Here is a 12,276-nt window from a genome sequence, read left to right as displayed (position 1 = left end):
CCTTTCAATATGATCTAGAACATTATAATATGACAAATTAAGTTATATTAGAAGAAGAAGTTTACGTTCAATGCTAGACAAGAGTTCTTCAACTCCTCATCCATATATTGCTCTTTAACAGTTAGAATTTTGTTTAATGATCCCAAATTTTCAACCGCTTTTCCTTCGCCTCTAGTTCATTTTGCAAAATATTATTTACTTTGCAAACAAAATTAGAGGTGGAGAGAGAGAGACGGTTAAAGAACTACAATCATTAAATAAAGTTCTAACAGTTAAAAAATAATATATAGATAACAGATTGAAGAGTTTTTATCTAAAATTGAACGTGTACTTGATTTCTAATATAACTTTATTTATCATATTATAATTTTCTAATGCAATCTGAAAAGTTATATATTCGATAAGAAATTGGAAAAACACTCAAACCACATAATATATAATAAACTCATATTTTAAACAAATATTAACAACAACATTCATCAACAACAACCCATAAACAACATACACGATACAACAAACATATCAACTTATAGAATATTTCAGAAACGTACATGTCCCATAATGACATTCACAATGAAGAAGGATGAAAATGAAGTTAGAGCTGCAAGTCTATTTTGAACGGATGTCATTCTGGGGTTTTCACACAAGTTTGCAACACTCACTTTAGCTTCGTCCTCGTTATTGAAACAAACATGCTTATCTACAAGTCAAGATAAGCATAAAGTTCAAACATTATGAAACAAACTATTGAAACATAATCAATAATACATAAACAAATTTTGAAACATAAACTATAATGAAGACGAATCTGTAAAGTAGTTGATCTCACCTGATCAGGAGGGCCTTCCAAGGTCTTGGTGAATGGGCCGGAGAATGAAATGAGAGGGGGGTGTACCTGCAAGGTGCTCCAACGCTTAAGTCAGAAAAGGTACAGAATGAGATTATCAGAGTGTGAGTTAGGATACCTGCCCCTTTGCCATGAAAGGGGTATTTATATTGAGCCCCCAGCGCTGGGCCAAGGCTCCTAATGGGCTGGATTAGCTAGGCCCAAGGAGGAGCTGCCAGGGGACGCGTAAGAAGCGTTAAGACCTAGACCAAGGTCTGCCCCCTGGTCCAACTGCCCCTATCCCTAAGGAGACAATATAGGGGAGTTGGGTGACGTGGTGAGTGAGATGCCGTTATGGCTCTGCCCGACACAACTTAGGTGCCCGCGGCGTGGGTTGACGATGAGTGGATGGAGATCATATGAGGAGGACCCGCTCGTTGTCCGACACGTATTTAAGGGGCGGGGAGACATTCTCCGGGCGGACGGTCGTTCACCTGACGTGTCCCCGTGGTCGCTTGGATACGGTCGTTTGGACGTGGGCTTGGCGAGCATTGGGCCGCGCCGTGCTAAGCGTCGTGGCCCAGTCCAGAACAGGAGCCCCCCAAGTCGAGTCTCTGAGCCAGAGAGATGACTTATGTTTCAACTAAGGGTTCCCCGAGACGATGGGGCAGCTTGATCGTTAGACAGGTGAGGTCGTAACAGACCTATTCATGACTGACATTTCTCCGGGAATGTCGGGGATGGAGGTGATCGGTTGATCTGCTCCTTCCTTGTAGTAAACGTGGGTATGGCGCGGGGAGGAGGCGTCTTGGTGAGTCGAGGAGACGGACAGGTGCTCGGGTCGTTTCAGCTTCTTATCTTTGATAGACGTGTCTCACGATTAGTGGCGTCGCTTCGTTTCGCGCGCAAAGACGGCGTAGGCAGGCTAGGCAATGATGACCTAGCGTGTTGGTCCACGTGCCGAGCCCTATAAAAAGGGGTTGAGTAACTTCATTTCTACCTTTTTTTCTCGCTCATACGTTCACCGGAGATCTCCACCTTCTCTCTCGTTTGCTTGCTCAACCGTCTGGACCGCCGTCTCCGCCCGTCCTCCTATCTGAACCACCGTCTTCTGCTCGGACACCACCGTACCCTTTCAACTTAACTATGTCAGGTACGATTTTCCACTGTGACCCATTCTTTTTCCTTGTTGTTTTCTGTCAAACGCATGATAATGTTGTAGAAATGTGGTTAGGTTTAACTTGGGAACAGTGTAGTGGACTGTAGGTGTATATTAGGTGGTAGAAAATAGGGTTGGGATCCTACTGTACCGGGCATAAACTTCATATGCTGGGCGATACTTGCATAGGCTGTATGAAGTTTATGCCCGGTCTCCATAGAGTGCGCGCGCCACCGAGTTGAGCACGGTTAGTGTCCGTCGCCGCTACGCCCTTTCACTTGACCTGCGGTGGAAGGGTGGATTTGATATGACGTCGAATTCACTCTTTCTGTCTGCGTTTCAGGTGCTACCGGGCGCTTACGACCGAGGAAGGAAGATTCTGGGTCCTCCACCGAAGACGCGACAATCGCTCGTCTCCCTGTCGGGGATGGGAGTGTCCGAGATGGTACCGAACACGCCTCCTCTTCCGGGCAGGTCGACTTCTCATGGGTTGCGGACGAGCCCTTGGAGGAGGAATCCGACTTCTGTGACGAGGCCATCACTGCTCACGCTATGGTCGAGACCATAAGCCGGGAGGATCCACCAAACTGGTATTGCTGCGCCCCCAAGGAAGAAGACCGCATTTGTCATCATTTCCCGAGGAAGCAGTTCACCATGTATGAATTTGCTTTTCGTGAGGCGGGGATCAGACTGCCCTTCAACTCCTTCCAGATGTCGGTCTTCAAGTGGCTCCGGCTGGCGCCGTCCCAACTACATCCTAATGCCCTCGCATTTATGCGGGCATTCGAGTTAGTTTGCCAGTTCCTCGGCATTGGTTGCACCCGGGCTCTCTTCTTCCACGTCTTCCATCTCCAGAGGTCCGGTTCCCGTGGTCGCCACAGTTGGGTTTCTTTCAAGCAGCCCGTGCGTCTGTTCAAGACGTACGAGGATTCTGTTCGCCATTTCAAAAGCCGGTGGTACGTGGTGATGCCGATTACCCGGGCTGCCCTTCACTCTCTATACTACTATCAACGGGAACCCAACGGGGAGGAGACGCTGATGTCGAAGATACCGCTGAGGTGGCAGCGTGATCATTTCGATCTCTCCACGGCGCATTACCGGGTCAAGTACGCGATGCTCGGCGAGGAGGATAGGCTCGCGTACAAGAAGCTGGTCGATTACGTGCAGAGCTTCAGCTTGGCGTTCTGGGCGAATCGACAGGGCGTGCCCTACCTGGATGAGGCCGGGGAGCTAATCACCGAGACGCGTTATATCAATACGAAGGCTCTGCTTGAGTGTGATACCGAGGAGGAAGCTCTGGCGTTATTGAGTAGGCAGACTTTGTTTAGCTTTTTATTTCTGTTTATGACTTCGGTCGCTAATGTTTGTGTGTAATTTACTTGCAGGTGCCATGCCCAATGCTCGTGATCGGGTGCTGAAGCTAGCGAATCAGGTCGGCGCTCCTGACCGGGTGCCCAAGAAGAAGAAGAAAACTGTGGCCCGTGTCTCGGAGACTGCTGGCGATGCCGGGGTCGGTCCCTCGCAGGCGGCGAGCGTGATTCCTTCCTCTCCTCCTCGATCTAACCCGATCACCATTCCTGATAGCAGTCCGTCGCCAGCGGCTTCTCCCCTCCATAAACGGAAGCGTCCGGCTGGGGCCCTTACCAGGTCGTCTCCAGGAGGTTCGCATGGACCGGGCAGCTATCTTCTGCCTCCCTGCTATGTGGAACGGTCGTTCTTCAAGGCCGAGGAGTCGATTGCTGTGCCTGCGCCTGAGGCCAAGGCTATTCTGGACCAGGATGTTGCTGCCCGGAGGAAAGATTTGGCCAGGGATATTGCTGCCGTCATCCGGGTGATGGAGACGGCCATGGTTCTGACCGACACTTCGGTCTCCACCGCCTCGCTGGAGGAAGCCCTTTTGCAGGTTCGGACAGAGAAGGAAAGACTATCTCAAGATCTGTCGGACTACAAAGAAGAGCATCAGTTGCAGGAAGGGCTGCGCCAGAAGCTGGAGGAGGTGGAAAGGGAGAGGGACCAGTTGAAGGCTGCTAAGGCGAGCCTGGAAGAGCAGGTGGTCGACCATCAGAAGTTGACCGAGGACAACGCCTACCTACGGGCTCAGGTTGAGTCTCTCGAGGGAAAGGTCCGTCCTCTGGCAGATGAGACCGAGGAGGAACGCGCCTTGGCTCGCGCGGTGAGTTGCTAGGGCATATTCGGACTCTCAACCAAGATCTTGTGGCCTGCTTCAAAGAGGGTTTCGACAATGCTGTCGAGCAGCTCGGGCTTCTGAACCCTGAGTTGGTGACGGAAGGGTCGGCCTATAACTGCTGCGTCCGGGATGGTGAGATCATCTGCCCGTTTGAAGTGGAGGAGGAGCTGGGGGGAGAAGAAGAAGAAGAGGATGAAGAGGAGCTCCGAGCGGAGTCTTAGTTTATATGTTTTTCTTATCATGGCCTGCGTGCCTTATGTATTTTGGCCTTCGGGCGTTGTAATATGGCCTTCGGGCGTACTTGGCTTCGGCCGCTTTTGTCGTTTCTAATGTATGAATATTTTTGTTACCGTTCATTGTGCTCGTTTGTGTTTGATACTTGTTTGCATGAATTCGTACTCTGCTCGACTTTGTTAATCTCCTCGGTTTAGGGAACCGACGAAGTGTCGGGCTTTGTGCCCGTGGGTATCGAAGCCCGGGTCCGTTGTTCGAACCCTGGTCCCGAGGCTTGGGTCCTCCCATCGCGAGCTGGGTGCCCTGCCAGTCTTGGTACTTCGACGTTGGGTCTTGGTCAAGATCCCAACCGTCGGGGAGGGTTGTGTTTGTTATGTGACCCCGGATCGTTCCCGGGTCTCGTGGTTCCTCCCTGGGGTTTTGGGGACGAAGAGCGTGGCCGTACCTGCCACGTCTCCCCGTGGCGTACTTAGCTGTAATATTGTCTAAGTTTTTCTGCGTTCCATGGTCGAGCGAGTTGTTCTCCTTGTAGGTTTTCTAGGTAATAGGCCCCGTTGCTCGTTTTGTCGCGGACGCGGTAAGGGCCTTCCCAGTTGGCCGCCAGTTTGCCCTCTCTCGGGTTTTTCTGGTTTCTTCTGAGGACCAGGGTGCCGACCTGGAACTCTCTTTTTATGACTTTCGCGTCATGGCGTAGTGCTATTTTTTGTTTGAGGGTTGTTTCCCGGAGAGCTGCTTCGGAACGTATCTCATCGACTAGGTCGAGCTCGGCTCTAAGGGTTTCATCGTTCATTTCCTCGTCTAGGGGCTCCTCCGTCCTCCTCGTTGGCGTCCGTATCTCCACCGGGATGACTGCCTCGGTGCCGTAAGTTAGTCGGAACGGGGTTTCCCCGGTGGTAGAATGTGGTGTCGTGCGGTAGGCCCATAGGACGCTATGTAGCTCCTCGACCCATGCCCTCTTTGCCTCGCCGAGTCTGCGTTTGAGGCCACGTAAGATTACCCTGTTGGCCGCCTCTGCCTGCCCGTTCGTCTGCGGATGCTCGACAGACGTGAAATGTTGTGTGGTGCCCAGGCTGGCGATGAAGTCCTGGAATCCTCCGTCCGTGAATTGTGTCCCGTTGTCTGTGACAAGTGCCTGGGGTATACCGAACCGAGCGAGGATGTTGCGTTTGAAGAACCGGAGAATGTTCTGCGCGGTTATTTTAGCCAGTGCCTCCGCCTCGATCCATTTGGTGAAGTAATCCACCCCGACGATGAGGTATTTATTCTGATATGATCCGGTGACGAAGGGCCCGAGGATGTCCATGCCCCACCACGCGAAGGGCCATGGGGAAGACAGCGATTTGAGGTCGTTCGGGGGTGCGAGGTGCATGTCGGCATGTCGTTGGCATTTGTCACATCTTTTGACGTGCTCTTTCGAATCGTTTTGCATGGTCGGCCAGTAGTAGCCTGCTCGAAGGGCTTTTCGTGCGAGCGATCGTCCGCCGAGGTGTTGAGCGTTAATTCCCCGGTGTATCTCTCCGAGTATGTCGGGGACTTTCTCTTCCTCGACGCATTTGAGTAGTGGGATGGAGAATCCTCTCCGGTAGAGTTTGCCTTCGAGGAGTACGTACGAGCATGCGCGTCGTTTGACAGTGGTCGCCTCTTTCGGGTCAGCCGGGAGTTCGTCTCGTGTGAGGTAATTGTAGATGGGTGTCATCCAACAGTGGGCATCTCCAATAGCGTTGACCTCGAGTGGAGGCGGTAGTTTGTTGATGCTGGGCCGAGGGAGGATTTCTTGGATTACTGATTTATTCCCACCCTTTTTCCTCGTGCTGGCTAGTTTGGAGAGAACGTCTGCCCGTGTGTTGTGCTCGCGGGGTATGTGTTGAACTTCCCATTTTTCAAATCTATCAAGTTTTTCTTTGACGAGGGACAAGTACTCGAGGAGGTTGTCGTTCTTGGTTTGGTATTCTCCTCGCACTTGTGAGGCCACGAGCTGGGAGTCGGTGGATATTTTTACCTCTTTTGCTCCTAGGTCCTCGGCTAACCTCAGGCCTGCGAGGAAGGCTTCGTATTCGGCTTGGTTGTTTGATGTTGGGAACGCTAGCGCTAATGATACCTCTATCAGGATCCCTTCTTCATTTTCGAGGATGATCCCGGCCCCGCTGCCTGATGTGCTAGAGGCGCCATCGACGAAGATCGTCCATTTGTGGGCGCTTTCTGCTGGAGTCGGGCAGTGGGTCATCTCCGCGACGAAGTCGGCCAGTGCCTGAGCTTTCAAGGCTTTTCTATTTTCGTATTGTATGTCGAATTCGGAGAGTTCTAGGGACCACTTGAGCATCCTCCCGGCCATATCCGGGCGCCCGAGCAGCTGTTTGATTGGCTGGTCGGTCCTCACCTTTATCGTGTGTGCGAGGAAGTAATATCGTAGTCTCCTTGCTGTGTTGATGAGGGCCAGGGCGACCTTTTCGATTTGCTGATATCGGAGCTCGGGACCTTGGAGTGCTTTACTCGTAAAATAGATGGGTTTTTGTCCTTCGTCGGTTTCTCTTATTAGAACGGCGCTGACGGCCTCGGTTGCCACGGATAGGTATAAGTATAGGGTTTCCTTTTCTGATGGCCGTGATAAGACCGGGGGTTGGGACAGAACCTTCTTTAGATGGAGTAGCGCTTGCTCGCATTCATCGGTCCAGTCGAAGGTAGCCTCTTTGCGAAGGAGTCTGAAGAACGGCAACGCGTGCTGGGCGGACTTGGCGATGAAACGGGAGAGTGAGGCGAGCACTCCATTGAGTGACTGGATCGATTTTTTGGTTTTCGGGGTCGGAAACTCCGAGAATGCCTGGCATTTGTCGGGGTTGGCCTCGATCCCTCTTTCGGTGAGGTAGAAACCGAGGAACTTGCCTGCCCGGACTCCGAACGTGCATTTCTCGGGGTTGAACCTCATTTTACACTGTCTCGCCTGCGCGAATACCTTCGTAAGGTGTCGAGCATGGGTTATCTCCTCGTGTGATTTGACGATCATGTCGTCCATGTATACTTCGAGCATGTCCCCTATTTCGTCCTTGAAGACTTTGTTCATCATGCGTTGGTATGTAGCGCCAGCGTTCTTGAGCCCAAACGGCATCACGTTGTAATAGTAATTGCCCGTTGGGGTCATGAACGCTGTGTGTTTCTTGTCTGCGGGCGACATAGGGATCTGGTTGTATCCACTATATGCGTCCATGAAGGACAAGAGTTTAAAACCTGCAGAGTTGTCAACGAGCGAGTCTATATTAGGGAGGGGGAAAGCATCTTTCGGGCAAGCCCTATTAAGATCAGTATAATCAACACACATACGCCATTTTCCATTATTTTTCTTAACGAGGACTACATTAGAGAGCCAGGTTGTGTACTGGGCTTCAGAAATAAAATTTGCCTCTAAGAGGTCTTTTACAGCTCGCTCGGCAGCCTCTGCCTTTTCGGGCGATTGCTTGCGTCTACGCTGTGCTATGGGCTTGGCTGCCCGGTCTACAGCTAGCTTATGACACGCGATCTCGGGGTCCAGCCCGGGCATTTCTGCGGCATTCCACGCGAAGAGGTCGGAGTTCTCTTTGAGGCATGCTACTAGCTCTTCTCTTGTTTCCTCGGGTAGTCCCTTACCTATCTTCACCGTCCTTTCCGGATCGTCCCCAAGAGGAATGAGTTCGAACTCCCCGTCGGGGATTGGTCGGACCGGGTGTTCGAGAGAGCGTTCCTTGGGGAACCTCCCCTCTTCGGTCTCGTCCAGCCCGATGCGACAGTCGAGGTCGATGGCGTTGACTCCTCGGGCAGGATCCTCGGTCTTGAGTTTTTTGTTGTTGCAGTTGCTCTTCGTGCTGACTACGGCCTGTCCTTTTACTGCGGCGTCGTAGCATCGTCGGGCTGCTTCGATGTCACCATGGATGGTGACCACACGTCCTAATTTGGTGTAGTATTTCATCTTCAGGTGGACGGTGGATGGGACCGCAGTGAGTTCGGCCAGTGTCGGGCGTCCAAAGATGCAATTGTAGAGAGACGGACAGTCTACGACCAGGAATTGGATTTTGACTTCCCTGGCCGTTTCTTGTTCGCCGAAGGTGACGAGGAGCTCAACATATCCCCACGGTCTGGTTGTTGCTCCGTTGAATCCTTGGAGATCTGATCCGACGTAGGGGGCTAAGTTGGTCTTGTCTAGCTTCAGAGTCTTGAAGAGGTGGACGTACATGATATCCACTGAGCTGCCTTCGTCGACCAGGATGCGTCGTACGTCGAATCGGGCCATCTTTGCTCTTATCAATAGTGGGATGGCCGAGTTCGGGGATCCGCCCGGGAGTTCCTCCAGGAAGAAGGATATTGGGTTGGATTTTCCCGGTATTTTGTCAATGTCGCTTTCTGCTCGGGGGCAGTCAGTAGGAGTTCGTCGAACTTACGTTTGACGGAGAGGGCCGCGGATTCCCCGTTAGTTCCTCCTCCTGATATCACCAGTGTGGTAGGGAAGTCTTCCCAGGGGCTGAGTGCAGTGATCTTGCCCTCGGGTAATGGTTCGGGGAGGAAGAAATCTTCCGGTCGTGACACGCAGAGGGCCACTTGATAGGGAGAGTTGTCAGGGGGTGTGTTTTCCCGGGGTCTCTTCTTCTCTGGCTCGTCGTGTCTGGGAGCTTCGTTCTTCCTCGTGTACTGCTTCAGGTGCCCTTCTTGGATTAAAATTTCAATCGCATCTTTCAGGTGGACGCAGTCTTCGGTCACGTGCCCGTGACTTCTGTGGAACCGGCAGTACTTTGATTTGTCGGTGTGGGGCTTTGGTGCAGACGGTTTTGGGAACCTGACCCTGCCCTGCTTAAATTCAGAGTTGATACATTCTGCGAGGATACGCTCTCGAGGAGCTGTCAGTAAGGTGTACTCGCTATATCTGCCCGCGGGGCCTCTTCCTTCCCGGAGCTCGCGAGGTCTTTCTTCTCTTCGTTTGTCTCCGTTGCGACGGGAAATGCTCGTGTCCTCGCGTTTTGAGTGCTCGGTCTCCCCAGCGTTACGTCCGCTGCGGGCATTGTGTGCCACCTGCTTTTCCTCGTATCTGATGTAGGCCTGGGCTTTATGCAGGAGCTCGTTTAAGGTGCGGGGAGGCTCGATCCCTACGGCTCTGCTAAGTTCACTGCCGGGTAAGAGACCTCTCTCGAGGAGATACTTCTTCATGTGCTCGGTGGTATCTACCTCGACAGCTTCCTGGTTGAATCGCTCGATGTATGAGCGCAGTGTTTCATTCTTCTTCTGCACTATGGCTTCAAGGGTCGCCTCAGTCTTGGGGTGACGACGGGAAGCTGTAAAGTGCCGGGTGAACATGGACCTCATGACTCTCCATGACGTAATGGACTCAGGGGCCAAGCTTTTGTACCAGGCCATGGCCCCTTTCCTGAGGGTCGTTGAGAACAGTCGGCATTTGAGGTGCCCGGTTATATCATTGCGGTAGTCGAGCATCGCGTTGACGTTGTCGACGTGATCGTCGGGATCTGTAGTCCCGTCGTACACAGCTAGGTTTGGCGGTTTCTCCATGCCTTTGGGGAGCGGGGCCTCCATTATCGCCCGAGATAGGGGGCAATGCAAATCTTCCTCGTCGCTCCTTAAGGGAGACAGTTCGTTGTTGTCGGGGCTGTGCCCGCGCCTTGGTGATGTTCTCGCTCGACCACCGTCACGACGGGCGCGTGCCCTGCTGGCGTAGGGTTCGGGAGAGCGACGTCCTCGCTTCTTCGTTGGCTCCGAACGTTGTTGTGTCCTACTCACCGGCTGGGGCCGGGCTTCTTGTCGTTCGGCTTCGAGGGCCATGATTCGTTTGTGCTGCTGGTGGAGCATAGAACCGGCTTGATTGAGGGCATTCACCATGGCAATCATTACGGCGTCTCCTTCAACGGGAACGGGAATGGGATGAAATGTCTCTGCCCCTAAATTGTGGGCGTGAGAGGCATCTCCGTTGTTTTGGGGCTCTGGAGACGGGGTGGATGGATGACCGTCCCGAACGTCCGCTTCATGGGATGGCGGGCCGTCGTCCATATTGTAGTTGACGAGGGGACGGCTGTGATCGCTATGTTGTTCTCCGGCCATGTTGGAAGGACAGAAACAAATGAGCTTTTGATCCTCGTTTGATGAAGATGGGGATAGCTAGTTCCCACAGACGGCGCCACTGATCTCACCTGATCAGGAGGGCCTTCCAAGGTCTTGGTGAATGGGCCGGAGAATGAAATGAGAGGGGGGTGTACCTGCAAGGTGCTCCAACGCTTAAGTCAGAAAAGGTACAGAATGAGATTATCAGAGTGTGAGTTAGGATACCTGCCCCTTTGCCATGAAAGGGGTATTTATATTGAGCCCCCAGCGCTGGGCCAAGGCTCCTAATGGGCTGGATTAGCTAGGCCCAAGGAGGAGCTGCCAGGGGACGCGTAAGAAGCGTTAAGACCTAGACCAAGGTCTGCCCCCTGGTCCAACTGCCCCTATCCCTAAGGAGACAATATAGGGGAGTTGGGTGACGTGGTGAGTGAGATGCCGTTATGGCTCTGCCCGACACAACTTAGGTGCCCGCGGCGTGGGTTGACGATGAGTGGATGGAGATCATATGAGGAGGACCCGCTCGTTGTCCGACACGTATTTAAGGGGCCGGGGAGACATTCTCCGGGCGGACGGTCGTTCACCTGACGTGTCCCCGTGGTCGCTTGGATACGGTCGTTTGGACGTGGGCTTGGCGAGCATTGGGCCGCGCCGTGCTAAGCGTCGTGGCCCAGTCCAGAACAGTAGTCATTCGTTAAGATTTGATGTAACAAAGGTATCATTCGAAGAATACGAGTTGACTGCATAAGTTTGAGGTTTCCATATGAGAGACGCGAGTGACAAAGATGTTAAAGTTTTTGTTTTGAGAGAGACGAGTGAAAGAGTTATTAGAGTTTTGTCACTCGCGTCTCTCTCAAAACAAAACAAAACTCTCAAAACAAAACTCTAATAACTCTTTCACTCGTCTCTCTCAAAACAAAAACTTTAACATCTTTGTCACTCGCGTCTCTCATATGGAAACCTCAAACTTATGCAGTCAACTCGTATTCTTCGAATGATACCTTTGTTACATCAAATCTTAACGAATGACTACTGTTCTGGACTGGGCCACGACGCTTAGCACGGCGCGGCCCAATGCTCGCCAAGCCCACGTCCAAACGACCGTATCCAAGCGACCACGGGGACACGTCAGGTGAACGACCGTCCGCCCGGAGAATGTCTCCCCGGCCCCTTAAATACGTGTCGGACAACGAGCGGGTCCTCCTCATATGATCTCCATCCACTCATCGTCAACCCACGCCGCGGGCACCTAAGTTGTGTCGGGCAGAGCCATAACGGCATCTCACTCACCACGTCACCCAACTCCCCTATATTGTCTCCTTAGGGATAGGGGCAGTTGGACCAGGGGGCAGACCTTGGTCTAGGTCTTAACGCTTCTTACGCGTCCCCTGGCAGCTCCTCCTTGGGCCTAGCTAATCCAGCCCATTAGGAGCCTTGGCCCAGCGCTGGGGGCTCAATATAAATACCCCTTTCATGGCAAAGGGGCAGGTATCCTAACTCACACTCTGATAATCTCATTCTGTACCTTTTCTGACTTAAGCGTTGGAGCACCTTGCAGGTACACCCCCCTCTCATTTCATTCTCCGGCCCATTCACCAAGACCTTGGAAGGCCCTCCTGATCAGGTGAGATCAGTGGCGCCGTCTGTGGGAACTAGCTATCCCCATCTTCATCAAACGAGGATCAAAAGCTCATTTGTTTCTGTCCTTCCAACATGGCCGGAGAACAACATAGCGATCACAGCCGTCCCCTCGTCAACTACAATATGGACGACGGCCCGCCATCCCATGAAGCGGACGTTCGG

General features: G+C 52.4%; 1 protein-coding gene across 1 annotated transcript; it reads right to left on the bottom strand.

The window, feature by feature from the left end:
* Positions 1-4,876: 4,876 nt before the first annotated feature.
* On the bottom strand, positions 4,877-8,665 carry LOC127138103 (uncharacterized). Its single transcript, XM_051064502.1, has 2 exons — positions 6,018-8,665; positions 4,877-5,378 (listed from the first exon to the last, which is right to left on the bottom strand). Exons 1-2 carry the CDS (start codon positions 8,663-8,665, stop codon positions 4,877-4,879), a joined length of 3,150 nt encoding a protein of 1,049 aa, XP_050920459.1.
* Positions 8,666-12,276: the final 3,611 nt, after the last annotated feature.

Source organism: Lathyrus oleraceus, chromosome 4 (assembly GCF_024323335.1).
Source record: "Lathyrus oleraceus cultivar Zhongwan6 chromosome 4, CAAS_Psat_ZW6_1.0, whole genome shotgun sequence".
In the NCBI taxonomy this organism is placed as follows: domain Eukaryota; kingdom Viridiplantae; phylum Streptophyta; class Magnoliopsida; order Fabales; family Fabaceae; genus Lathyrus; species Lathyrus oleraceus.
The sequence above is the reverse complement of the archived record's forward strand: the minus strand, read 5'-3'. Positions and strand labels throughout refer to the sequence as shown.

Coding starts and splice junctions, on each gene's coding strand:
- LOC127138103 (XM_051064502.1), bottom strand. CDS start 8,665: ATGGCCCGATTCGACGTACGACGCATCCTGGTCGACGAAGGCAGCTCA. Junction 5,379..6,017: donor GTCAAACGACGCGCATGCTC/GTACGTACTCCT, acceptor CCTCAAACGCAG/ACTCGGCGAGGCAAAGAGGG.